The sequence below is a fragment of the Rhopilema esculentum genome, chromosome 15 (assembly GCF_057945365.1).
Source record: "Rhopilema esculentum isolate cy_ngs chromosome 15, ASM5794536v1, whole genome shotgun sequence".
NCBI lineage: Eukaryota > Metazoa > Cnidaria > Scyphozoa > Rhizostomeae > Rhizostomatidae > Rhopilema > Rhopilema esculentum.
Genome location: NC_142829.1, coordinates 7,613,499 through 7,639,898, shown reverse-complemented (window position 1 = coordinate 7,639,898; position 26,400 = coordinate 7,613,499). Strand labels below are relative to the sequence as shown.

The window sequence follows — 26,400 nt, the reverse complement described above, 5'->3', positions numbered from 1 at the left end:
AGTTAAAATACGAATCTTGCAATAGGCATTTTAAACATGACCAGAGAAAATATAGAGAAAAACATGACAATGGAGACTATGGTTTTAAATATTTGGCTTTTGCCAACTACTTCTTCTTCATAAAACTAGTTATCTTTGCATTTTTAGAGTTTTTCTTTGAACTTTCAACTTTTGCTTTCTTTTTTGGTGGCTGTCCACTGTCCTCTTCAGCCTCTGTTTTTCTTCCCTTTGCAGCATCAAAAACAGCTTTCATACGAGACATATTTAACTTTGAAACAATGCCATGATCCACAATCGGTTTTGGATAATCTTTACCAATGATACATCCAGCTTTCTGTTGTACAACCAGAGGAGCCGTCCAGGGCTCATAAATGTATTTTTCAGGAAATTTTTCTAGCTTTGGTAAATACTTTTTTATAAATGACCCTGAAGGATCTGTTTTCTTTCCAAATGCAATTGGACTATAGACTCTAAAATATTGGTGAAAAAATGCTGATGCAGATAGCCACATCCAGTTTCCAGCATTGAGTGACCAATCAGCATCAAGGAGGTATTCTTCAAACACTTTCATACCTGGGATGATAAATGTTCAAAAATTAAAGATTGTATGGTCTTCCATGATAATTAAAGATGGTCTTCATGTTATGCTTTAGCTAGGGTTTTTGCTTTTGTGATTTTTATATAGAGACAATATTTTAGTTGGCTAGATTAGAGAAATATATTTTTGGCTGAGCAGGTTATTTCCCCCAGTAAGTAAATATCAAATTAAGCTAGACTGATGGCCGGGAGCCGTGCTCCTAACATTTTTGAAAAACAAAAGAACTTTTCAGCAATATCTTTCGTTATGAGTCTGTAACTTGCAACATTTCAAATTTCCATTATGTTCCAGTGCCAATATAAGGACCCGAGAGAGGTATTGAAGATTATTTTTTAGGATTAGGAAACAAGCAGCAGTTGGCCAATGTGCAAAGTTAAGTATATTCAGGGACGCTGAAGAAAAGGGGGCACAGGGAGTCAACCGCCCCTGTTGCCTTTTGATGGGGGGCAAGGGGGGCTAATATGCCCTTTTCATAGAAGTGCCCTTGACGCCAGCCTTTGTAGGAAATCCATGAGATTCATATGAAATCGTGACTGTAGTGCCTTATTCATGACAACATTTCTCGAAACTTGGGAAGAAATTTCTTATGCCAAAATTTAGCCGTTTTTAAAGATACCGACAGGAGATCGAAACAAAATGACAGTTACAAAAGAATTGCTGGTAGCTGGGAATAAGTTTTTTCAAATGCCCTTTTACTGAAGTCTGCCCCCCTTGGTCATTCAGGTGCCCCCGAGTATATTGTCATACTAAATCATCAATAAAGGCATTGAGTCATGATAAAAAGAGAGGGTATACTATATGCAAATGTACTGCCTCATGATTTTTGAATTGCAATGCTTTTGGTGGGCTGAAACTAATCACACATGAGCTCAACTGGTACTGCTTCATGAAACAAATTCAAATATTTTATTTCACAGCAATTCTCTACATATTATAAAGCATCAAAAAAATAAAGCTCCTGCTAAATTTAGGATGATTAAATAATAGAAAATAGATATTTACATATTAATTTCATAACAGTAACTATTACATAATGAAAGCTGTAGGACAAGTGGAAAACAGCTTCTGTCAATGACAAGTTGTCAACAATGTAGCATGAAACTATATGCCAAAAGCAAATGACCCCCTATAGAGATGGCCTATTTACCATGACTCAATGTCTATAACCTACTTGACTCTAATATGGATATATTTTACCATACAAAATAAAGTTTTCAGAATAAGGACATTTTCATTATTTCTCCTTGTTTTAGAACCTTTTTCATTAATGCAATTTGTTTTGGCTTTTTTGAAAGGTTTTTTCCCCAGCTTATAAATTCTACTAACTCTGCAAAAATATAAGCAGAGCTATATTTAATGGTTAGGTTCCACTTTTACCTTCTTCCCATGACACCCACAGATCTCCTCTTGTAAGAAAACACGCCACAGAATGCCTTGCAAGATGATGTATCCAGCCTTCCTTTCTAAGCTGTGTCATGATAGCATCAATGAATGGATATCCTGTTCTTCCTTCTTTCCAAGCAGTCAAATATTCTTCATTATTTTCCCAAGGAATCTGCCTACAAATTGGGTTACCTTTCATCTTATCAAAGTTTTCAACAGATGCTCCACAGGTATAGAAAAATTCACGCCAAAGGAGCTGGCCAACGAGAGAAACTGGTGGTTCTGAATGTTTTCCTTTTCGATTTATGTCACATACTTTTTCATAGAACAACCTTGAAGAGAGACAGCCAAATTTAAGGTACGGGCTAAGAACTGTTGTGCTTGGTGATAGGCTATTTGGTGATGTCTTTGGTTTCTCAAAGGCTCTAACCCACCTAGCATTTTCTTCACAAATGTATTTATCCAGTCTATTAAGTCCTTCAGTTTCTCCACCAGGAAATTTGCATTGCTCCAACTCAGTTTCAATCAGACCAAGCTCTTCTAGTGTAGGAATGTTATAAAACTCATCTTTTAATCTGTCATTGTTTGTTATTTTGGCTGACTCTGGTAGATGTTCTGGTGACACTGTGGCCTTCTGCGGTTGTCCAAGCTTGGCAATAACACTTTGAAATTTTTGATATGTAAGAGGAGTGGATCCTTTATTTTGTTGAATAACATCTTTTAAATCATAGAGAGTATGAGAAACCTTTGATATCACCTCTACATTATCACTTTTTGCAAGTTTGTTTATTTTTTCATCTCTTAATTTAGCATATGGTTCAGTGTCAACTTCATAAGTGAGTTTTTTGACATTCCATTTAGTAAAAATATCCTTGAATGTTGTCTCAGGTGAACCTCTCAATACAAAAAGCCTAGTTCCAAGGACTCGCAACTGTGAATCAAGATCTGCAAGACTTTGCTGAAGAAACCTCCATCTATTCTGGCCGACCTTTGCATTCTTTACAAACCATGGATCAAGGATAAAAACAGGATATAGTTCAAGATTAGAGTTGATAGCTGCAACCAGGGCAGGGTTATCATGCAGCCTCAGCCCCTTGCGAAACCAGTGAATTACACTTCCTCCCATGGTATACCAAATTTCTCTAGAAAGGAAAAGACTTGCTTTGTATTCTATCAATGAACAGTTAGCATTAAGCACAAAAAATCAAAACAAAAATTGAGAATATTCAACCACGATTTTAATTGGGTGGCTTCTAGCAGAGCATCTGGGCAAAAAGAAAGGGGGAATTCTTTCACAGACGTAGGAACCGGAGGCACAGTTGGCATGTGCCCCTCAAATTGAGGGCCTCAACTTTTCAGATAAAGAGAAGCAAACTTTTCTGCACACAATAAAACTATTAGCCTGTGTTGTGTTCTGAAGTTCAAGTGCTATTATTACGTAAATTGTAGTTTGTGAAGAGCACTAAAAATTTCCAAGACAAGCTTCATTAAACCAACTTAAAATGAAAACAAAAAAAGCTTTTTTCGTTCTGATGGTCTACAATTACTGTTATGTAATCGTGTAACATGATGATGTTCAAATATTTAATTGCAGAAACCCGGATCAATCTCCACGAGCAGCATTAAATCAAAGTATATAAGTGGTTATAAACAAGTGCACCAAAATTTTGACACATTATCTTCCTTTAATAAAATAGAAAATAAATATCTCGTGGATACCTCGTCCTCCCTCCAGCTGCGGTTGGCTTGGCTTCTTTTTATCTCAAGGCATGCACCCCAAAACGAGGCTGCAACATAATCTGGGTCTTCAGGACCAATGAGGTGTTGAGGACATAGTCCAAAATGGACCTTACAAAGCTAAATCTCGAATTTCTGGAATTAAAGAAAGAAACAATTATAAATATTGCAAAGAAAGCTGTGCTGCCGCTAACTTTTATTCCAGTGATATGGATAATATTTTTTCGGAGGAGCTTTTTGTCAGAAGGAAAGAAGGTTAAAGTGAAAAAGTCATTCAAAGAGGAGGATGAAAACGGTGATGATGACTACAGTTTGCAGAATTTGGTAAGTCTTTGTGGATTGCAGATGGCATAACCTATTCAAGGGGCAATTAGCGCAGGGGTAGCCTTTGTTTATATAAAGAGGAGGACAATAGGCTATTGTATAAAACATTATGTTAAAAAGGCTCTGGGGTGACGTTAGCGTGAAGGCTGAAGGGTAGTGCAATGAAACTCCCATAATGTTGCTCGTAGTTTGACTTAAAATGGTAGACAGAGGAGTCATCATAATTCAGGCAAATCAGAACCTGAGTATGGTTATCGAAAGAAAGCTTCAGCTGCAAGAAGGGGCTCAATGGGAGTTGTATGTGAGAGTGTGCTTTTTACAAAGCGGGAAAATTTCCGACCACGTTGGTATCAAGACAGTGAGCCCCCATGGCCCTGCCCCCTACGGGCCACTGCGACCCTGACTCAGTCTGTTACTGCACTGCAAGCACTGGAGATGCATGCAGAACATCAAAATAAAATCACAGTTACAAAAGAATTAGTAGAAGCTGAGATTTTTTCAGAAGCCCTTTTACTTGATAAAATATTATTTTGCTTTTACTGAAGCCCGCGAAGCCCGCCCCTTTGCTCGTTCCAGCCTTCCTATTCTCATCTCAATGGGTTTCCAGATCCCATTCTGCAATTTGCCGACAATAACGCCAGCCACTTGGCTCTAGGGGGGACAAAACAAAAATTTTAGACCACGCACTTTTTTACACCAGAAAACGCCCTTTTACCAACATGGAACGCCAACTTTATGAAGGGAACGCCCATAACTAAATTTTGGTTACGTAAAGACAGTTTGAAAATTAAAGGATTATTACATCTTAAAAAGTACGTTGCCAAAATATTACCCCTCCTCCGCCAACATTTTCTCATCGAATTTAGACGAAATACAAATTTGATCCTGCCAAGAACTGGGAGGGAAGTGGCGCCGCTACTGAATCTGACAAAGTGGGCGAACCATCCTTAATTTTCTGACAAGGTCGGAAATTTACCAACAAGGCACTCCTAGATGGTAAAGAACTTCTAGTTTTTGAAACGGAATTTTTTCTTGAGGGAGAGGTATATCCCACTCAGGGACGACAAGAGGTCTAGGGGCCTCATAAAGTAATGTATTCCATTATAAGAATTTCTAAAAATAGAAAAGCGTTTGAAACGATTAAAAGAAAATGACTGCAAAAAATATTGTAAATTGTATACTAAGGTAATCTAAGGGGCGTGGTCGCAAAAATTTGAACTTCCGTTGCGTGCAACAATCTTCATTTTTGTGTGCACCGCCGCTTTCATATTCGATTGTTGCACGCTGGTATGTGCTCCACATACGGTACGGGGCACATGCAACGCAGTGCAAGGCTCCTTCCACTCTGAGGGGTGTATCACTCTTTCTAAACAGCGTACGGGATATTTTAGAACCATAAGATTTGTAAGGATCTTTCGAGGATTACATCTCGCATAAAAAGAATTTTAGCTAAAGGCGTGTGAGATTTTCGTGAAATGAGATGCCTGGGAGATGCCCCATGTTTCGTTCCATATTGTCTGGAAACTTCGTACGCCCATACAAACTAAGGTTCCATTTAAACGTGCTGAATGATCTGAATGAATGAGGGTATATCATTGATGAAAACTTGACTTTTAGACTAAAATAAAAAAAGGTACTCTCAGGTACTCAGGCAAAGGAAATTACGACGCGAAAATCGAAGCAATTATTGACTAACGAGAACATACATTTTGACAAAGAAAATCAACTGCATCAAAATGCCACACCCAAAAATTGATCTATTTTAGGCCACGCTCTACTTTGTCGACAAATTGATGACCGGCATCCCCCTAAGTGAAAATGTTTAGCGACGGCCCTGTCTCCATGCAGATTTTAAGCTCAGAGTGTGAGAGGACTGAACTCTTACTTCTGAATGCTTTATTTACGACTTCGCAGAGAAACCAAACCTAGTGGGCTAGCACAATTGAACTACGCGGGAAGATATCTGATATCGAGCAAAACAACGAAAAGGCTTGATTGATTGAACGCTTACTTGCCCCCTTTGTTCTTGTTCAATATTTTATATAAAGAGATAAGATCCTTAAATTGCTCTTTAGCCAATGAAATCCATTATTTGCTGAGCTTTCAAATTCGAATTAGCATTTCGGGAGTGTTTTCAAGTACCTCGTGGTCGTGTTTACGAAACTACATGTTTAGGATAACGGAATACCCGGCCGGAGCGCAATTAATTTTTTATTCTACTTTTATAAAAGTAGTAGCCAGTCAATGAAATGGAGGTTTACACACAGGCGATAATTGCAGTCGTGGTAGTCTTGATCTTTATGTTGTTGATTTGGATCTTCTGCCTAAGACGGAGCGGTGTTCAGGATAGGAAATATCTGAAACTTCGAGAATCTGAGGAGTACGAGGCCACGTATAACTTACAAAATCTCGTAAGAATACTTTTTGTTTATTTTGATCATTGTGGATAATCATAATTTGATGATCAGAAATGCGATTAATAGATAGAATCAACTATAACTTTTGTTTTACTAATGCCCACGTACCGCTCAGTCGAGTGGGCGTTGCCCTCCATCTTTTCAAACGGGGATAGCTCCGGAAAAAACAGGTACATTTACATTCTTTGTTTTTGTCAAACAAAAGACCGAAGTCACAATTTTCCATGCATGAAATTGATTCGATTACTAATTAATTTTATTGTATAAATTTTTTAGTATCGATTTTGATTTTGTTATGGATGATTACAAGTCCTCGAATAAGCCCCTACCTTAGAATACGCCCTAGCCCTATTAAAGTAATTTTTGTGAAAATAAGACCCTAGTCTGGAATAAGCCCAACCTAGGCTGAGGTATTGCCCAACCTTAGAACCCCCCCTAAAATTAGCGCCAACCCTAAAATTGTTTTTGCAAAATAAGCCCTGGGTGGGTTATTTGAAGACTTACGGTATATGTCAAGACCAAATTTTAAAGTTTGCAGAGTATTGATAGCCAAAATATTTGAGGGGTATTTAGCATCAAAAAGCAACAAAATTTTTGGAACATGAAAAGAAGCGATGGCATAGAATTCTGATGGTTATGGTAGGTCTAGGCAAGAAAATTAGCCTTTGGAGTCATGTTGGCTCATGGTCTGGGGATTCCCTAATAATTGTAAAGGCCTATTCTTTTGTTTGCTTGGGGATATTGATAATGAAAAATAATTTACTGATACATTTGAAAATTTTTTCTTTAATGATAAATCTTTATAGAAAATTACGCTAGGCCATGTAAAATGCATTCCTGTCATGAAAAAGAAACAATTTACTGTTTATTCAAATACTTGTGTTGAAACTATGCTCAAGTGACAGGATAAACCTTTTTAGAAACAAAGTGATTCTACCATGCTAGTTAACCATCCAGATAATCAGACACCTAATCCTTATGAACAGCTTGCTAAGCTCTGGTTGGGTCCTGTCTTGAATTTGATGGGTTTTGGCTGGGAATGAGTTAGAGAAAACCGGTTTGGGGCAATAAATGGTTGTTTTTTCAAAAAAAATTGTATTGCACGTGCTGATTGGTACATCTGAACAATGTGTATTTTCATGGCACATGCCCCTATTTTTAGGAAAATTCCCTTTTCTAGAGGTAGGGCTGCAAGGGGGGGGGGGAGGGATGAAAAATTGCTCTAGGGCCTTGATCTCTAGGGAACCTAATGAAATAAAGAATTTAAAAATGAAAATGATAAGTGTGTCAGAAATATGCCAATAAAATAGTAAAGATTTCAAATCATTAATAAAACTTATTGTATTTTAATGACTGTAAAGAAATATTCTGAAATGTAGTTTTCTAATCTTAAGGGCGTGATCACAAAAGTTTTCTCCTTGCTTTGCTTGGAAGGAGGCCCCTGCCATCAGTTTTTCCCCAGGGCCTCTGGAAAACTCCTGGCACCCATGCCTTGGAGAAACATCTTTGCAACATTTTGCCCCTTTCTATTATTTATAACATGTTTCCTAGGCCCTGATGCTACCCAGGCATTAATTTAACATGCCTACAGAACGGATGTGCCTTGTAGACCAAAATTTGTGCTTGTTGGTTTGAATGATGTGTCTGGATTTTTCATACAGCTCGAACACTAAATGTTTTGTGGTTATAATTGTTGATATATTCCATCATGTTGCAAAAACGGCCAAAAAATAATGGAAACATAGGAAGACAAATCTCAAATATACAAACTGTCCTTCAAAAACGAAATTTCAGTTGTACAACATGCATAGTTGTAAGGTTAAACTGCGATACCCAACAGCAGTCTGGGCACAAGTAAAATTATAAGAATTCGAAAAATTGAAAAATTCGAAAGTCAAAATTTTTTTGACCGTGCATTTTTATCGCTTTCTGAAACATTACTTTTCAGTCATATGCTGGAATGTACCCAAGACTTAAAATGATCAGTGACCTTTACTTTCATGACTTAAACTTCAAAATTTCGGTTAGGCAGTTTGATAGATGGTTATGCAAAATTCCCTTTCTATTATGAAGGGTTATAAACGAATTTACAGACTTGTTATCACATTTAGCTTAGCCGTGCTCATCCAAAAAACCCTTAAATTAATCCCTGATGCTACCTTTCATGAGTTTGATCTGAGAATGTTTTCTTATAGTCATTGCCAAGGCTGTATGGATGGCGTCTGAAATTATTCTCAAAGATTGGGAGCTCTGTAAGTATAATAGAATCATTCTCCTTAACTGTCTCTTTTCATACAGTATTTTTACTTGGTACATTTGTATAAAACCTGCTTTTAATAACAAAGTAGCTACAACTTTGCATTTTCCAGGAAAAAATAATGTATTGACATGGGCTATGTTTGACAGCTGTGCCAGGCAGAATTTCACATTACGCAATGAAAACAGAGTGCCGTCGGAATGAAATTCATAATTTGGGGGGAGGGCTGCCAATCTTTTTGCTTCCTTTACACTGTTTTAAATGAAATAAAGTACAGATTCACAATTATTGGGGCACTCCAGCCCCCCAGGCCTCTTGCTTCCAATGGCCCCAAAACAGGTAATTTTTAGTTTAGGATGTCTGCCTTTTTAAACAGGGCTCCAAACCATTATACAACAGCTGGCACTAAATGCAAATTTTCTGCAAGAGGATAACATCTGACTAGACTAAGGGCTGGTCCTTCCAGGAATTTGGCAGTAAACAAATGTATGGCAGTGTGTGTTCTAAATTGATCTTGTTTGCTGCTATTCAGACTCTACCATGCATCTTCAGCCAAGAGGCCCCCCAGTCAGAATGTGCATGCTAAGCCCTGTTCTGCCAGGCAAAAATCCATAATTAAGGGATTGTCAAATGTGATCAAGATTTCTCACCATTTGATTATTTGAAGTATAAATGTGTATAGAAATGCTAAATAAAGCTCTATTTAGCACTCTCCCCAATAAGCCCCTCTTTTCTAGTAAAATAATTTTATTATTGCAAATTATTCCCTCTCTGCATTAAGCCCCTGAATCTTGTATAAGAAAAGGGGGTGATGCAAAATGCAATTGTAACCTCAAAAGTAAAGTTAATCCCCTTAAAGCTTAACATTGCTTTCACTGCGTTGGTGTTACCATGGCATTGACTTTGATTGGTTCTTTTTGTTTAAACAGATATTTGGAAAAGCTTTCATAGTACCAGTATCAATGAAGTAAGTTTCTGTGATGGATATTTTCTAATCTATCAACCTTTATATATATTTTTAAAAACTATGATTAGTCTTCTTTCTGAAATGCTCCCTGCTCAAATGAGGGCCTCCTCTCCAGTGTTAAGTTTGGAATAATCCACCTCTTGATTTAATCCTCACTATGCTGTCAGCTTTGTTACAAAAAAATTTGTCAGTGAAATGCTATTCTTTACAATGTTATTTTTGAGTAATTTTTTGGCAGTACATCGTTTGAAAATACCTTTAAAAAAGCAAACGTTTTACGACATGGCGTAAGCTTTTCATGTGACACTCTTCAGAGTATAAAACAGCAGAATTAGGGCAGAAAAAAGAGTTGTGAATCAAAAAAGGGCCAATCAGAAAAATATGAGCACATCACTGGTATAGTAACCCAATCAGTGCTGTGTGCTATCCGAGAGAGAAAACGAACTCCTTCAGTCTACACATTGGTGGCTTTTTTGTTTGTATGTTAATCGATTGCAAAACTGCTAGATCAAAAGACGACTGGGCTCTGCCAATGATCTGAAACATGTGGTCAATATAGCTTTCGGCACAATCTGAGTTGTTTAAAAGTTGATGCCCAATTACTATTTCTAACAATGTTTTTTGACCTACAAACAAAAGGAGGCTGTTCTCTTAAAGTGTTCCCTTATTCTGATGTTTGATACTCTGAAGACTCATGTTGTAAAAAGTTTCTTTTTTAAAAGCTATTTTTAAATATTGTTTTTGCAATTCAAAACCTTTTTTATTTTCAATCTAGTTTTTTTTAAGATCACAGATCTTGTTGTTTTACGAGATATTCTATGTATCAAAAAAGAAAATATAAATTGAAAACCTCCCCAAGAATTCAAGTTTTGAGAAGCCCCCTCTGCAGTAAGCCCCCTCTCATATAATCCACTCTTTAGCATGAATTGCTGACTTTTCCTCATGTTTATTTTGTTTTTATTTTATTTTTGACAATTTCTCTATTTGCTTTTTGATTTCTCCCTTTCTTTCTTACTTTTTCAATCTCTATATATAGATATTGAACTTTGGACTTTTCTTGCAGGCAGTCAAACATGGATGTACTGAGAACACTGCTGTTTCCGGAGAAGCCAGTTTTGTATCCCTTGCAACCAGCCAAAACAAAAGCAGTTGATGTAAATGATGGAAAAATGGACATTGATCTTTCCTCATTTGCCCAAGAAAAGTATGTACTCATTTGGCCTTTTATAGTAAAAGCCTCCCATTTGCAGCAAATTCCCTATGATTGCAATTCTTAATTCAATGCATTGCGAATTTTTAGAGCATGGTTTATTTCCATGCTGCTGGTGCATCTTTTTTTTACTACCATGAGTCCTCAAAAAAGCCCCCACACCTTTGAATTAGCCCCCTCCCTTGAATAATCCCCATGCTAAAGCCCGCAACCTGGAATAAGCCCTCATGTGCTGAGATATTGCCTCTACAGCAAAAGGTATATCCCAAGATATCTGCATTTTCAAGAATACTGACCAACCTCTAATAGGGGAAGAAAATTTACCCTGTTAGTATTTTTGACTGCTGGTACACAAGCCCAAACCTTTGAAAAAGTCCACACATCAAATAAGCCCCCATCCAAAAATAATATTTGCAAGCTCCTGGGGGCTTATTCAAGGACTTACTGTACCTGTTTATTTTGGGAAAAAGAGCCCTCTTTTTGAAATTTGACTCATGAACTACTGGATTTATCTAAAGAGCTTTGCTTTGTAATAGTTTTCTTTACTTTGGAATGTCTCTTGTTAATCTCAGCTTTTTGAATGTAATCATTTTTACCTGTGAACCTCTATTTCAGAACTAAAGCTGTTGATGGATTCAGATTCAATACAATTTCTGATTATATAAACGCATACAGGTATGAATTTCAAGTTCTAAAATCCCTTTTCTTTGATTTCTTTATTGGACACATTTGTGGCGGTATATTATCATTATTATTATTATTCTCGAATATTTATACAGGATAATACTTCAGTAGTGATATGCATATATACATATTTACACTGTTTTCCCAGTAGTTCTGTTAAAGTAAAAACGATAAACAAAATAAGATTACAAAATTAGTTTACAATAGGCATTTATAAAATATATCTCTCAAATTCTCATACTTGTCCTGACTCCTGACGGGATGTGCCACCAAACAGGGGATATTTTTCCGACGAAATTTTTGGGACAGACTATAATGAATTGCATCAAAACTCCTGGATAGGGTATAAATGTTAAGGAAATTGTTTGGGACAGAATACTTAGAAACAAAAGCTAGAAATTCTTTCATTCATCTGTTAGTCACACGATCGGCTCGAGTATATTTTGACATAGTTATTCCATATTTCCGCACATCTCCGTCTATTACCTGATCAAGTGCCCTCTCCGGGGCAGAAGTCAAAGTATACTCTAGAAGACCCTAGCAATGCAAATACCCAATTTTTCTAATTTCTTGCTATTTTCGGTTTTTTTAATGGGAGGGAATTTTTATGTCGCAGGCTTCCCCCGCCATGGGAAAATATTTTTGGGTGTGTGACTACAAATAGCATCATTTCTCTATTTGCATTGTAATACACACTAGTTGACATTTACGACATTTCTATATTAGTTGAAACTATAAGTAAAGGTTTTGCCTTGAGACTTTTTTAGGATCTTTTGCCCTACGGACTTTTTCAGTCATTAATGACGCGTCACCGACCCCTAAACCCAAATAATTTGTCCTCATGACTAGATGTCTAACAACCTTAGACTATTTAGAGACAATTTTATGAAATCCCAAGGACATAAAACTACAAATTAGAGCTCTATAATTTGTATTTTCTTGAATAGTTAAAATTTTGAAATTTAAATCTTTTTAAACAAGAAGAGACGCATTCACAAAGCGTAAAGAATATTTTTTAAAATCAACTCTCGGTCCTTTCTTTGGCATTTAGCAAACATGCACTATGAATCAAAACTTTTTCAAAACTCAGCTGAAATAGGTTTTTAAGACAGGGTGCGCAATTGGAGCCTTTTATTTCTGCCAATCGTAGTACAAAATTTCAAAATTGCTTTAAAAAGAGTAAACACTGCACGCAACACTTGTAACACATATTAGTTATAGTATGTAGTACATAACACAGAACAAAAAACTAGAAACGTGCCATGTTTCCGCTCTTTCGAGTATTGTTGAATTTCGTTGGTTCTTCTTTGTGATGAAATGCTGTGAATTTATTAATGGGTCTATTAGCATTCATAGAATATGATTTATGGAACCTGAAACTCTTTAGAAATACCTCTTTTATCATTAGGTCAGGCAAGACCACACCAACTGACGTTGCTAAGCACGTGATATCAACCTTGGAAGCTCTGGACAAGACTGATCCTCCAATGTGCGTTATAATACAGTCAAATAAGCAGGAAATTCTGGATGTACGTATTCTGACGTTACTTCAATAGTACCAAGAAACCATGCATGCCCTGGCAGGGCAAGATATTCAAATTAAACTCAATTTACATCGCTGTTTCTGCTTTGCCTTTCAACACATTGCAGTGTTCTTTATTTCGTATTCTGCCTTCGACGTGTTACGTAGTGCTTTGCTTCAAAACAATCAACTGAACATATATTCGGGCCTTTTCTACCCAAAACTACATTATCTGTCCATTGCAGTGTAGATATTTTGCTTCTTCTGATTTTCAGTTTGTTAACATCAAAAGGTTAAATAAAAAATTGATATGTATTAAATACTTTATTTCAAAAGAAAGGTTCTTCTCCCAGTAAATCCAGCCTATTTCAACAGTTGGGCATGCATTCTATTAGAGTTAAAAAATCACATAATTTTCAAAGAAATATTTCATTTTTTTAGATGGCTGAAGCTTCAACAGCTAGGTACAAGAACAACGCACCGCTCTCTGTTTTTGACGGTGTCCCAGTAACAGCAAAAGATGAACTAAAAATTGTGAGTATAATCTGTCTTGCTATGTCAACTTAAACACTTTCTTCGCGAATAGACATTTTTCATAACCCTCTTTTATTGTGACACCTGTGTTGAATGTGAGCAACAACAATCTCTTGTAAAAAGTCCTATGATCCATGTTCAAAATAGCAGAACTGTTTGTCTTTGAATGACTCTGATATATGTAACCATAGATACTTTGAAACAAAACGAAACACGGGTTCGTTACTCTAATCGTCGGTTAAAACTTTGACCGATTAGAATCATATCTTTCGTTACCAAATCCAGATTACAATTAGATTAGAATCGTAACCAAATCCAATCTTTCAAATCGATGATCCAAATCCAAACTTTCAAATCGATGATCCAAATATATATCGTTAATTATATGAACTATAACGTTCTAAAAGAAATAAATTATCAAATTACGATTATTATTGTATGTTCCAACTGAAATGCCTTCTCGGGAAGTTAGCCATGTAAATGTTTAAATAGGTATGAAACAGGGTGGCTTGCTATTAAAATAATAAGAATTTTGAGAAGAAATGGCAAATGTTTTAATAAATAGTACAATTGCTAGTCAGTTGATAACAAAAAAACTACTTGGATGGGAACAAAAATTGCGTGGATATCGGGAAGGGCCAGTGGCCTTAGCCATTTGCTTGAAGAAGTTTGTTTGATTCAAAAATTGTCGATCTTTTTACCAGAAACGGAACAATTTCTGTACTGGGTGTATTTTTTAGTTACTGGAAATCTGTCTAGCAGTTATATATTTTTGACCCGAAGATTTTGTTGAAAGTCAATCCTTTGCAGGCTGGTTATAGATGTTACAACGGAGCGTCATTTCTTGGGGAAACCGTAGAGACAGAAGAAACCGAGGCCATGGTGATGAAGAAACTGCGCAATGGTGGTGCAGTGATTATTGGTGTCGCCAACATGCACCAGCTGGGCATGGGAACGACTGGGTGCAATGGAAGCAGGTACAGTGATACTAAAAGAGCCTTGAGTAGGATTTTGGTTGTTTCTTCTGATAAATGTGCTTTTAGATTTTCCATGCAGGTTGCAGCCAGTAAATGTTTAATCAGTCGATAAAGGATCTCAGTCAGGATTCCATAAGAGGGCGTCGTTTCCTCAGGAAAGGGGCTCATGGACATTGTTAATGCAGTTCTATCGTTACATAAAATTCTTAATGTTTGGGTCCGACATTAGTGTCGTGTAATATAGTGTATAGTGGTTTAATGCAGCGTATGGTAGTTTAGTTGTCGCGAAGTGTAGTATAGTGTAGTGTAGTGTAGTGTTGTGTTGTGTCGTGTCGTGTCGTGTCGTGTAGTGTAGTGCAGTGTAGTGTCGTGTTGTGTCGTGTCGTGTCGTGTCGTGTAGTGTAGTGTAGTGTAGTGTAGCGAAGTGTAGTGTAGTGTAGTGTGGTGTGGTGTGGTGTAGTGTAGTGTAGTGTAGTGTCGTGTTGTGTCGTGTCGTGTAGTGTTGTGTAGTGTAGTGTAGCGAAGTGTAGTGTAGTGTGGTGTAGTGTAGTGTTGTGTCGTGTCGTGTCGTGTCGTGTAGTGTAGTGTAGTGTAATGTAGTGTAGTGTAGTGTAGTGTAGTGTAGCGAAGTGTAGTGTAGTGTAGTGTCGTGTCGTGTCGTGTCGTGTCGTGTAGTGTAGTGTAGTGTAGTGTAGTGTAGTGTAGTGTAGCAAAGTGTACAATAGATGTAAAGATCCAAACGCTTTCACCTTCAAAGCCTTTCCAAAGATAAACTGACTTTTGCCAAAGAAGTAAGAATCCTGTCATGACCTGGCCTAGAGAGTTTCATGCTGCTCTTGAAGCATCGAAGCGTCTCATCCATTAAGATTGCAAATCTCACACAATGTAAATGCAAAAACTGTTGGCCTTTGTCACACGGGAACCAGTCAGCTAGTCAAGATCAGTTACCGAATCTTCTACTGTTTCATTCTGTTTAAAATAATGTTTTGCAAGTTTCCTACCTTATGTCTACTTCTCGTTAAGGCTTCATGGCACGAGTCGCAATCCTTACAATCCAGACCATTTTTGTGGTGGAAGCTCAAGTGGGTCAGGTGCTGCTGTTGCCTGTGGTGTGTATAGTTACGCATTTTTTACTGCAGTTCCTGAAACACAACGTATTGTTAGAACAAGATAATAGATTTTGAAATACTTTTATACAAATTTAAAGGTTATTGGATATATATAATGTTTGACTTGTTAATATCTGTATTGCTTAAATTTAGTCATTTCTGTGCTGCTTAAAAATAAGACCATACTGCTTAAATTAAACAAGGCTGAAAATAAGTCATTTCTTGCTTTTCGGAATCTAATGTCTTCTTTTTCTGAAAATTAGAGAAGAGAGATATAGAACTTCAATTTGGCTTTAAACAACAATTTTCATAGTTGTCTGATTTAGAGAAGTTTCCGTGGCTACCTTATATTAGGATTGGCTCTCTGATTTGCACTTGATTTCTGATTAAAATCTTTCGGTCCAAATTCCAGGTTTGGTCCCGATGGCAATTGGTGTCGATGGTGGGGGATCTGTGCGAATTCCTGCTTCTGTATGCGGTGCTGTTGGCGTTAAAGGTAAAAAATATGGCTTTGAATAGCTACAAACTTTGAGCGCTCAAGCAGTATCAGTCGATTTTCAGATCACGTCTAAAGTTGCCTCCCCTTTCCCCCAAAACAATGTTGAATCGCAGCCCCGTCATCTTGGTATCAAAATTACAATTAAGTTACATTCGATTGGTATTATAGAGAATAAAAAACCCGAGATTGTTCCAAAGAGGAGAGGGGAAACAATTAATGTGAATGACAAAAGTGCTGTTGGTGTTCCAAGACTTTTTGCAGGGATTGTGCTTATGTTTCAAGAAACTGTTTTTGTATGTTTATCAGTATATATGTACAATTTATAAGGAGATAGTATACATGTGCAGATCCCCATTACTAGAAATTAAATATAAAATCGTATCATTTTTCGTGAAAGTGGCCTCATTACAGGCACCGCGGAGCGTTGAGAAAAGGGGGGGGGGTCTAAAAAAGGGGGGATCTATAAAAATGGGGGGCTATAACCGTATAAAAAGAGGCTTTACTGGTAGTTTATTACTTAATATTTGGCATTTTTTGCAAAAAGCTTATCGCGAACACGTCAACTAAACCCGCGAGAGAAAAGATTGACTCTATTTATTTTCAGGGAAGTAGATATGCTTTCTGAACCCCACGAAGCATTCTGATCGCGAACCAGCCTTCTCAAATAATCACCCTTGTTTTGTTTTTAGCGACTTTTGGAAGGATATCATCCTCTGGAGTATTTCAATTTTCAGACACTGTCGGATACGTAGGTAAAGTTAGTGTTTACTCCGTTACGTCACAGATAGGCTACAATCCTAGGCAAAATTGTTAAGACAAAATAAATTTTTGCAATTTTCTACTGTACGTTACACCTGTAAATTCGAAACCCCCTCTTTCCTCAAGAATCAATGTTGAATGGAGAGAGGTGAAAAGTTATTTTTGAAAGAAAAGAGAAAACATCAACTTTTCTTGAAAAGTCTCAACTATTATAGTCTGGGGTTGTCTTTGTGCGCTGTTTAATGAGCGCTTACTTCGGATATGATCAACTCCAAGGTAAATATTACATAAAATAGGTACGTTGCAGAAGAAAAATCAATTAAAAAGGTTTAAATTGAAATAGCATAGACGGGGGGGGGGGGGGGCGGGTTGGTCAGCGAGGACGTGGGTAAATTCAGTTAAATAGGTAAATAGAAATGGTTTGTATAAGTAACCAGCCACATTTACATAAAGAATGGTGTAATAAAAAAAAGGCAGACAGAAATGATTAGCGTGAGACAGAAAACTTAAGCATAAAACAGACCTTCCTTGCTAACAAGGTACATTATAGATGTACACTATTTTTATAAAGGTTTTCAGATACTAACTATTGGGAAACTTTTATGGTACTACATGTTTTGGTTTAGATCCCTAGCAAAAACTATGGTAAAATAATGACGGACAGATGAGAAACAAATGGTTAACTGATAAATATTATTACCCATTATTTCAATGTAATACTTAATAGGTTCCATTTTATTAGAGGCTATATTCATTTGAATTGATTTGGAGTTGCTCAGACAATCCCGGACAAAATTGTTGAGACAAAACGCAATTTTCGCAATTTTCTACTTTATGTTGCCCCTGTAAACTCGAATCCCCCCTTCCCCTAAATTAACGTTGGATTTGTAGTTTTATCATTTGTGCTTCGAAAACATACAATCATCATTGATTGGGGAGAGTGGGACAAATTATTTTTGCAAAGAGAGGGAAAATATAAACTTTTTTGAACAGTCTCAACTATTTATGTCCGGGATTTTAGGTTTTGTAAGACCGAAAACGCAAGCTACTAATGTCCGGTGAATTTCTAAAGAAGCTTTCCAAATAGGCCTCCTCTTGAGTCTTTGTCCAAAGCCGTTTCGTTTATAATGATTAGAGCGTACGTTTACACAAATAGTGACGTCTATATCAACATCATATGGCAAAATCCCGTTTTCCCTCAGGAAACTTTAGTTAGCTATGTTAGAGGATACCGGTCACTGTTTGGTTGAAGCCATCAACCAATCAAATGTGCTGTTGATCCAATCACGTTACTTTCGACCTGCACCTGGATAATAATTTAAATATGCTTTTGGCTGTTTTGCTATGTTTTATGCTCTGAAAGGTATTGGACGAATATAATAATACTTCATGGTACAAAAGGCTTTTAAAGAGTTCCCATTTACCCTTTCCTGACCTCTTGGCAAGAATAAAAAGTATCCCGTCAGCGATGTTTTTTCAGGTAAATGGGACTTAAATAAGCTTAGGTCTAGCCCCCCCTAGAAACGGAACAACAAAGTATAAGAATGCTTCAATATATGCCAAGTACCTATTTCTGAACGTGGCATGAAAGAAAATCCTCAAGTGGAAAAAATGAAAACAATTATTTATGTATGGGAAAAGCGACATTAAATGCTAATAGCCTAACCTGCCAATACCCTCCCCTTTTGATGCTTGATAACAGCTTTTTATGGTTAATTTACTTAACAGGACCAATGTGCACAACTGTCAGAGATGCAGCTCTATCGTATGGTATGTTTTGAATTTGAAAAACCTAGCCTTTTGAATGTTTTCCTTTAAACTTCCAACTCATGTCAAGGCAATACCCGGCAAAGTCAAGAGACCCTCTTTTTGATATTCGGTAAGAGACATTGATATTCAGTTATCATATGGTAGTTGCAGTTTCTTTTGCCGTTCTTGGTTGGTTGTTCTATTGCCGATAATTTTGCTGACAATTTTGCCGATAATTTCCGATGATTTTGCCGATAATTTTGCCGATAATTTTGCTGACAATTTTGCCGATAATTTTGCCGATGATTTTGCCGATAATTTTGCCGATGATTTTGCCGATAATTTTGCCAATAATTTTGCCGATTTTTCGCCTGACTTGCATTTTCTCCATATGCGAACTTTTTTTAATTGATCGCTTTTGCACAGCATCAGCTAACCTTGCTTTTGTTATTCATATATTTGCAATGCAGTCGTGGAGATTTGAAAGTTTTTTTTCTTTTGCAGCGTTCATGGCCGGTCCAGACCCGCGATTTCCTCCAAGTATGCCAATGTTTTATTTTCAATAAGGAAAATTTTTGTAAAATTTTGATATGGTTAGAAGTTGAAATTTAATTTGATTTTATGTTCATTCTCAAATTAAACTTTGCATTTTCTCAACACCAGTTTGGATTTCGGCATCGTGGTGTATCGAGTAAATCCTTGCTCAGGGTCCAAAGCAAAATATGACTTGAACAAGGAAAAGGGCTGGGGGCTACATCCCAAGCAAAAATATTTTAGACATTGCCGAAAGTCAACGTTAAAGGCAATCGACAGAGGCTAAAGGGGCTTAAACCATCGTTCAAGCCAGAATTGACCAATCAGCGAGTGCGATTCAAATCACACGTTTATTGATTGGCTAATTTTGATTGGCAGATGTCTTAAGCCACTTTTTATCTGTCGATTGCTTTTAACACTACTACTGCTTAAGTTAGTCAACATATCTTCCAGTCGTTCGTGAACAAGTTTCCTTATCAGCTGTCATCTCTTATATCTATTGCTGATTTATTGCTCGAAGAGCATTTCATGCATTTCAATATTTATAAAACATTACATCTTTGATTTCCTTACAGGCCTGGAACAGCCGCCTATTAGTTTAGATGGCTTTGACAATACTGATCTGACTGGAGTTCGAATCGGCATTGACTGGACTTACTTTAAGGTTTTGTTTCACACAATTTGTTTTCTATACCTGCAATTTTGGACATAGCTCTTTATAAAAATTCCTGATCTTCTGTTGCTGCCTATAAAGTAAAACTTCTTTATTTCCCCCTATGCTTATAGTGGCAGAAATATTCCTTTGTCCAAGAGATCAAATCACGATCGTTGCTTTTTTCTCAAATCAATAACTTTGCATGTTCACCGCTATCTCTCTCCAAGCAACCCTGTCTCTGTTCCTGTCTGTACCATTTGCTCTTTTTTAGATCTTCGCTATTCCCAGTTCTCCCATAACTCAATAAGTTTCATAAGAACTTAAGCTAATGTCCTGTCATCGATTAATTTTTTATGAAAAACTTCTTCTGAACAAATATGTATTGGAATTGTACACAACAGAAAGTTTACTGTTGTGTTTACAGTAGAAAGTTTCCTGTAAAAAGTTTACTGCAATCTGTCTTTAGTTTCATGTACAAAACAAACTGGCACCTTTTTTCAAGAAAAGCTTCGATTTTTATACTTCATAGATCTGAAGTAGTGAAATCTTTAGAATAAATTGTAATTATTTTTGGCATCTTACTTCTGATTTGACTCGCGAATTTTTAAGTTAATTTTTATTGTTGTTTATTCCCAGCATGGAGATCCTTTTGTAGTACAACTTTGCTCTGAAGGTATGTATGTCTTACATTTGCCAAGGCATCATGAGGTTTCCTTTTCTTAAATTCTTTACCGAAAATCATTGATAAGGAACGCCTGCACAAGGAAAAGGTTGCGGATAGGGAGCAAACTTGTGAATGGGGCACCAAAATCTTACCACATATTCCTATTTTTTGTTTGTTTTTATAAGGGCACATTTTCTCTCGCTGTCTCAATGTTCCAATCATTTTGCTTTGGCTGTATTTGTAATAAGTGGCTGTATATATATTTGTAAGTTAAATTCTTGTACACAATATTGCATTTGAAAATTATTTTTGTCCGAATAAAAGAATAGCAAACTTACTGAATTTATGTTTTTAGAATAGATTATATTATACGATAAGATTCCACCTTGAGGCAATCACGTTCAATGGGCCTCATTGACTTGCCAAAAAATAAATCATGTCCCCTTATATTGACTTTTTATGAACCCCGTTTAAATATTAGTAACTATTTCGTTTACATTCAACTTTAAAAGGAATGATGGACGAGTTTGCTTGCCTGTGACGCACTTTAGCAAAGATGATGACCGAACGTCGCTTTTCCACCAAGAATAGACAGAACCTTCTGACTAAACCTCCAAAAGAAAAATGTTTTCTGTTTTTAGCTAATGATAAGCAAATTTTTAAATAATTTGGTGCTTTTTGTGCAAATTTCTCAAATGCAAATTTGTACAAACCAATTTTTTAAGATTCTTTCCAAGTACGATTTTCTTAACATCTGTTATGATCTTCTAAGCTCCCTCTCAGGAAAGCCTGCCATTCTTCATGCAAAGCAATTCATGAATGTTTGCTTTCAAGGAGGAATTTTATTTGAGTTTTACAATCGTGTAAATGTTTACCCTTTTTAGCTGTTAGATACCTTGAGGAGGAGTGTAAAGCGGAGGTAGTCAGCATAAACATTCCAGAGCTTGAGGTATGCTAAATCCTTGTCAATAGTTTCCTTTAATGTTGTGTAAATATAATGTATCTTTTACAAACCCAAGCATTGTACTAAATTATTTGCTACGATAAAATCAGTTCCACTGGTACTCGTAAAACCAGCAGTGTTTTTGCATTGTTGTATATTTAACTGTTTGGTGGTGAGTGTGCTTAGCGTTCGTAAACCCACAGCAGAAAATGCAAATGTGTGAAACCCATAAACACAGATTTTGAGACCAGTGATAGGCCAATGATAAAAACATCGAATCTGTAACACCAACACCCGCTCACCATTTGTCAAACATAGCCCTGGATACAAGTCCTAATTGTTGATCTATCTACAAAAATCTGTGCCATCCACAAAAATACTTTCCTTTCTTTACGTTTGATAACGTAGTTTTGACGTATATTTATTTTAATGTTGCAGTATTCTTAACACTGACAAGATCTTGAGGTGTAATTTTTTTGCATTGTTGCATATACTTGCCATGACTCTTGACATTCGATCAATGTGATGAAATCCTGTTAGATTTGACAGCCAGAATTAACTAAAAGTGAGTTAATCTTCGCTTTCAAATATTATTTTTGCTCTTCCTGAACAGGAAACTAGAATTGCCCACTTTATAACCATAACTTCGGAGATGGCTACCTATGGAGTCAAAATGCGAGCAGAGCATATCGATGAGCTGGTAAGTGTTATCATATAACCCTTAACTATTAAACCCATGTACCAATTGTATTTATCTGATAAAATTTGCAACAACGGCCAGAACCTCCCAGCTTGAGTCTGAGTCTTCCATACTTTAAGTCTGAATGTGAACTTTTTACCTTCAAAGTTGTAATAAGCATTAATGGCCAGTCGAAAAACAAATTCAAGCTCGTACATCCTTCATCTCTTTGTCATTGACACAAGTGAAATTGTATTATATTTCATTGTTGTCTTGTTTGCTACCTATCTTCCGAGGGTAGTTTTAGGACACTTAAAAGCTATGCTTATTGAGCAGTCTCCTGGTCCTTCCTCTCAATGTGACCACACCTCGTGATTCCTACACCTGGAATTACAGAGAGCTGGCAACTCCCGGGTCTGTAGTCGGCGACCCTAACTATTGCGCCATCCTCGTACAAAGGTTATTCATTTGATAATATCTGCACTCAGTTTGCAACGAATGATGTCATTTTATCCGATCCTTTATTACTAGATGCATGATTGTCAAGCTGTATTTAATGTAGCTGACTGTTTTACAGCTCGAGATTATATTGTGGTGCGTATCTCTTTACACCCAGTTTATAATAGATGTGATAATTACACCCAGTTCATAGTTAAAAATGTTTATCAAACTCGACATTAAATGTTTTGGCAGCTATCTGACTTACTTGTTTCAACTTACACGTTAAAAGAATCAACTATTTGTTTGTTTATTTTTATTTTCCTGTTGTTTATTTTCGATGTTCGAGTTAAGCTGGTTTTGTAACTATATGATTTCAGCGAAAGTACCTAATGTTGAGTATGGTTCCAGCACTTTGTGGATCTATCAATTCTATCGCCAAATTGGACCACATTTAGCAAAAAAAATCGTAACCAAGCAATTTGTTGCTTAGAATGATCTTGCAAGATAGCAGAGTTCATATAGTATTCGAATTTACTTTTAGAGCTGCAAAAACAGGGAAAATATTTTTGTAATCTGTTATCTGTACTTCTTGAATCTGTATTTTTGTGAAAGATTGAGATTATATATTTTAAAATGTTGTTAAATAATGTTTTTTATTTAAAGATGTTAAAATCATGTATTGGAAATCTTAGCCTGTATTAACATGTTTTAAGATAAATTTTAAAATTACTGCAGCCAGGGTCATTAATTAATTTTATCGCTACACTTTTGAAATGTTGCTTCTATTTGACCTTGGTTTCTTTTATGCCAATTTCTGATATGTTTTATACGAAACCAATTTTACAGGCACAGAAGCAGCGAAATCGTGCTATGATGATATTTGAAAACCTGTTCACGCGTGTTGATGTTATTTTGACGCCTAGTAAGTATACGACGATCGTTTGCTGAGGCTGTACCACTCACATGTAGGCTGCTGCAAGCTATTTTTTCACAGGACCCATCACCTCGCTGGTTGCACAGTTGCTAAGGACAGGAACTCCTTTTAATATTAATGGAAAAATATCAAAGAAATTACCAGAGAGCTGGAGCAATTTGTATATATTTAAATGAAATAAGTTCTTGCTTGGGTCCCAGCTGATAGGATTTTAAAGAGGATTTTCTTCTAGTAACTCTCACCATATTTAAATCTTTTCATATCTAACTGTTGCGGTTAGCTGCTATCCTCAACAATGTGGTTCCCACGCTTCGTCTTTATTTAAATCTATTTTCTGTGCTTGTATATGTTCACTAGACCATATAATTTTTCTAAGTCCCTCTTTTAATGTCACAGCGTAAATCTTCCTTTTTATAGCCTTACCAATGGTGATGCCAAAAATTGAGCCTGGTGCACTCAAGACTGGCCTTCTGGATGCCGGTCTTACTGGAGAAACTATGAGGTAGGAGAAAGGGTATTCTGCTTTTCTCAAAGTCTTGCATTTTCATTACCATATTTTCATTATTCTGCTAACGGTTAAACCTGGTCAACTATTTTCTTAATGTGAACAGTTTTTTGGCGGTACAAAATTTGAAAATGGCTTTTAAAATAAGCAAACATTTTACTACATGCTGAAAGTATTCTCGTCTGACACTCCTTAGAGTATAAAACGTCAAATTAAGGTTATGAAAGGACAAGACGGAAAAATATACCCAGTTGTGGATCGAAATAGGCTAATTAGAAAAACGTGAGCACATGGCGTGTGTAGTTGACCAATCAGTACCGCGTATTGGACATCTGGAAATTTTTTTAACTTATAAATGTACCGTAAATAATCTATTTTGAAAAGTAAGAATACTTTTACTGTACAACTACAATCTTTCAATTTTGTTTTCTTTGAAGCTGAACAAAGTCTCTTTCAAAAAGATATTATGCAACCCTATGAATGTTAAGAGATTAACATATGATGTAAATAATTGTGTTTTTAATTTTTCTTTATTTAACAATATAAGTGTTACATATACTTCGCTATGGATACCTTTTATTGGCGGGGTACGCTTTTTCAAAGGGGTCTACTCTCGGAGGGGGGTGGGGTGTCAACTAAGCTAAATCTTGAAGGAGGACGTGCCATTTTGGTTAAAAAATCTGGACCCATAATTCCGGACATGTCTGAAAAGAATGTGACCCATAATTCCGCAAACATGTGGAAAAATATGCCCATAATCCCGCAAAGCAAATAACATTTTAAAGCACAACAGAATCATCAAACAAATTTTGCATGTCCTTTGCCCCAAACTCTAAATGTTACACAATTTCATACTTACATTTATTACTGAACATTCATTTTGTTAATGCTAAATCACACTCCCAATAATTTTGCAACATTTTTCCAAAATGGTACCTATATTTCTGCATGTTTCTTCAAATGGTACCAATAGCTCCGCAAATAGTTCAAAAACTGATACTGCTAGTTCCACACTTTTCAGAAAAAAGGTACCCCTAGATAATGGCACGTCCCCGTACCTTCAAACATGTTAAGGTACCTTCCCCCCCCCCCCCCGAGGGTCTACTCTCTTTTTTTACTTGAATACGTGACGCTTATTAGAGGGGTGCTTTTTCAAGGCGGCACTTTTCTTGAGGGTGGATCCTTTATCGAGGATTTACTGTATTGAAACTCTAATAGTGTATTAAATGTATTATTGTATTAATGTATTAAAACTCTAATATTGTAACTTTTGTAAGGTTCTCGTCCGCATCAGATACCATTTGGTGGTAAAGAGTAAATCACGCTTTATCATATCTAGATTCATCAGTATCTGTATTGGTTTTCAGGTATATGTTCCATGGAAATCTAATCGGAGTTCCCTGCCTTACCTTGCCAGTTGGATATGATGATAACAATATGCCAGTAGGCTTGCAAATAATGGCCAACTGGTGGGATGAAGCCATGATGTTTCGCATAGGTCATGCCGCAGAGGGGTACCTGAAGGTAAAGAATAGGCCTCAAGTATTCTATGAACTTCTTTAAACAGCAGTGATTCAGATGTTTTTAATATTTGTGTTCTGATGCCTCTAGGCAGTATTGTGTTTGAAAATTAATCTACTGCGGACATTTCCTCATGATAATGTTTTTATTCCCATGTGATTTTTCAGCTTTTTCCTTACCCACTTAAAGGCTCTTCCGCAACCGGCATGCTTTTTGTATTTTCATGCAGTGCGATATTAGGCGGGTTGTGAAAAAGATAGTCGCAAAGCATGCCGGTTGTGATTATGAGTTTGAAAACGTGAAGCGCATATTCGATTCTATGGAAGTCCCTTGAATGCAAATAAATTTCAAGGTCACCTTTTTTACGTTCACGCATTTAGATGCTCAACTCTCGTACTGTTTTTGCTTATTATTGGATGAGTGAAGGGCCTCCTACTCAAGCTTCAAATTTTAATAGTTGAATGTGAGTCACGTACCCATAAAAACCCAAAAATAACATTTCTTTTTAACCAAATTGATAGAGCTAGTTTCAGATTTTACAAAAGCTGCGAGCTGTTGTATGTAAACCCAAGCAATGTATGCGTGAAGTCATTTTGTAGAAACAAATTCGATACAGATCTTGTAAAACTTATTCACCAGATCTCTTGATGAATGATTGAAGTTTTTTTCATTTCCGATTTACTTCTTGAGTTTACTTTGTATTACGCATTATCGATTAAGCGTATCGCTTAAGGTAATGCAATGATGATGTATTGACGTCAGCAAATATCTGGTGGAAATTCCTTTCCGTGTACATTA

General features: G+C 36.5%; 2 protein-coding genes across 3 annotated transcripts; one reads left to right on the top strand and one right to left on the bottom strand.

Annotated features, from left to right (window-relative positions):
* Positions 1-70: 70 nt before the first annotated feature.
* Positions 71-3,845, bottom strand: LOC135685447 (cryptochrome-1). The gene is made up of 3 exons (XM_065201391.2): positions 3,701-3,845; positions 1,976-3,123; positions 71-573 (listed from the first exon to the last, which is right to left on the bottom strand). Exons 2-3 carry the CDS (start codon positions 3,105-3,107, stop codon positions 107-109), a joined length of 1,599 nt encoding a protein of 532 aa, XP_065057463.2. The 5' UTR covers positions 3,108-3,123; positions 3,701-3,845; the 3' UTR covers positions 71-106.
* On the top strand, positions 3,780-26,272 carry LOC135685446 (uncharacterized). Of its 2 annotated transcripts, none has more exons than XM_065201388.2 (21): positions 3,780-4,042; positions 8,655-8,711; positions 9,646-9,683; positions 10,747-10,887; positions 11,509-11,568; positions 12,986-13,106; positions 13,541-13,633; positions 14,444-14,610; positions 15,634-15,719; positions 16,132-16,215; positions 16,908-16,970; positions 18,706-18,747; positions 19,231-19,266; positions 19,836-19,924; positions 20,552-20,588; positions 21,464-21,528; positions 22,136-22,222; positions 22,733-22,795; positions 23,489-23,564; positions 23,994-24,078; positions 25,449-26,272. In XM_065201388.2, exons 1-21 carry the CDS (start codon positions 3,824-3,826, stop codon positions 25,642-25,644), a joined length of 1,905 nt encoding a protein of 634 aa, XP_065057460.2. In that variant the 5' UTR covers positions 3,780-3,823; the 3' UTR covers positions 25,645-26,272. The 2 variants fall into 2 exon arrangements, with proteins under 2 accessions (XP_065057460.2, XP_065057461.2); XM_065201389.2 differs by lacking the exon at positions 3,780-4,042 and adding an exon at positions 6,165-6,453.
* The last annotated feature ends 128 nt before the right edge of the window (positions 26,273-26,400 follow it).

Excerpts from the sequence above, each read along its gene's own strand:
- LOC135685447 (XM_065201391.2), bottom strand. The coding sequence starts at position 3,107 with ATGGGAGGAAGTGTAATTCACTGGTTTCGCAAGGGGCTGAGGCTGCAT. Across the intron at positions 574-1,975 it reads GTGGGTGTCATGGGAAGAAG|GTATGAAAGTGTTTGAAGAA; the intron begins GTAAAAGTGGAA and ends TTATCATCCCAG.
- LOC135685446 (XM_065201388.2), top strand. The coding sequence starts at position 3,824 with ATGGACCTTACAAAGCTAAATCTCGAATTTCTGGAATTAAAGAAAGAA. Across the intron at positions 8,712-9,645 it reads TCTCAAAGATTGGGAGCTCT|ATATTTGGAAAAGCTTTCAT; the intron begins GTAAGTATAATA and ends TTGTTTAAACAG. Across the intron at positions 10,888-11,508 it reads TCCTCATTTGCCCAAGAAAA|AACTAAAGCTGTTGATGGAT; the intron begins GTATGTACTCAT and ends CCTCTATTTCAG.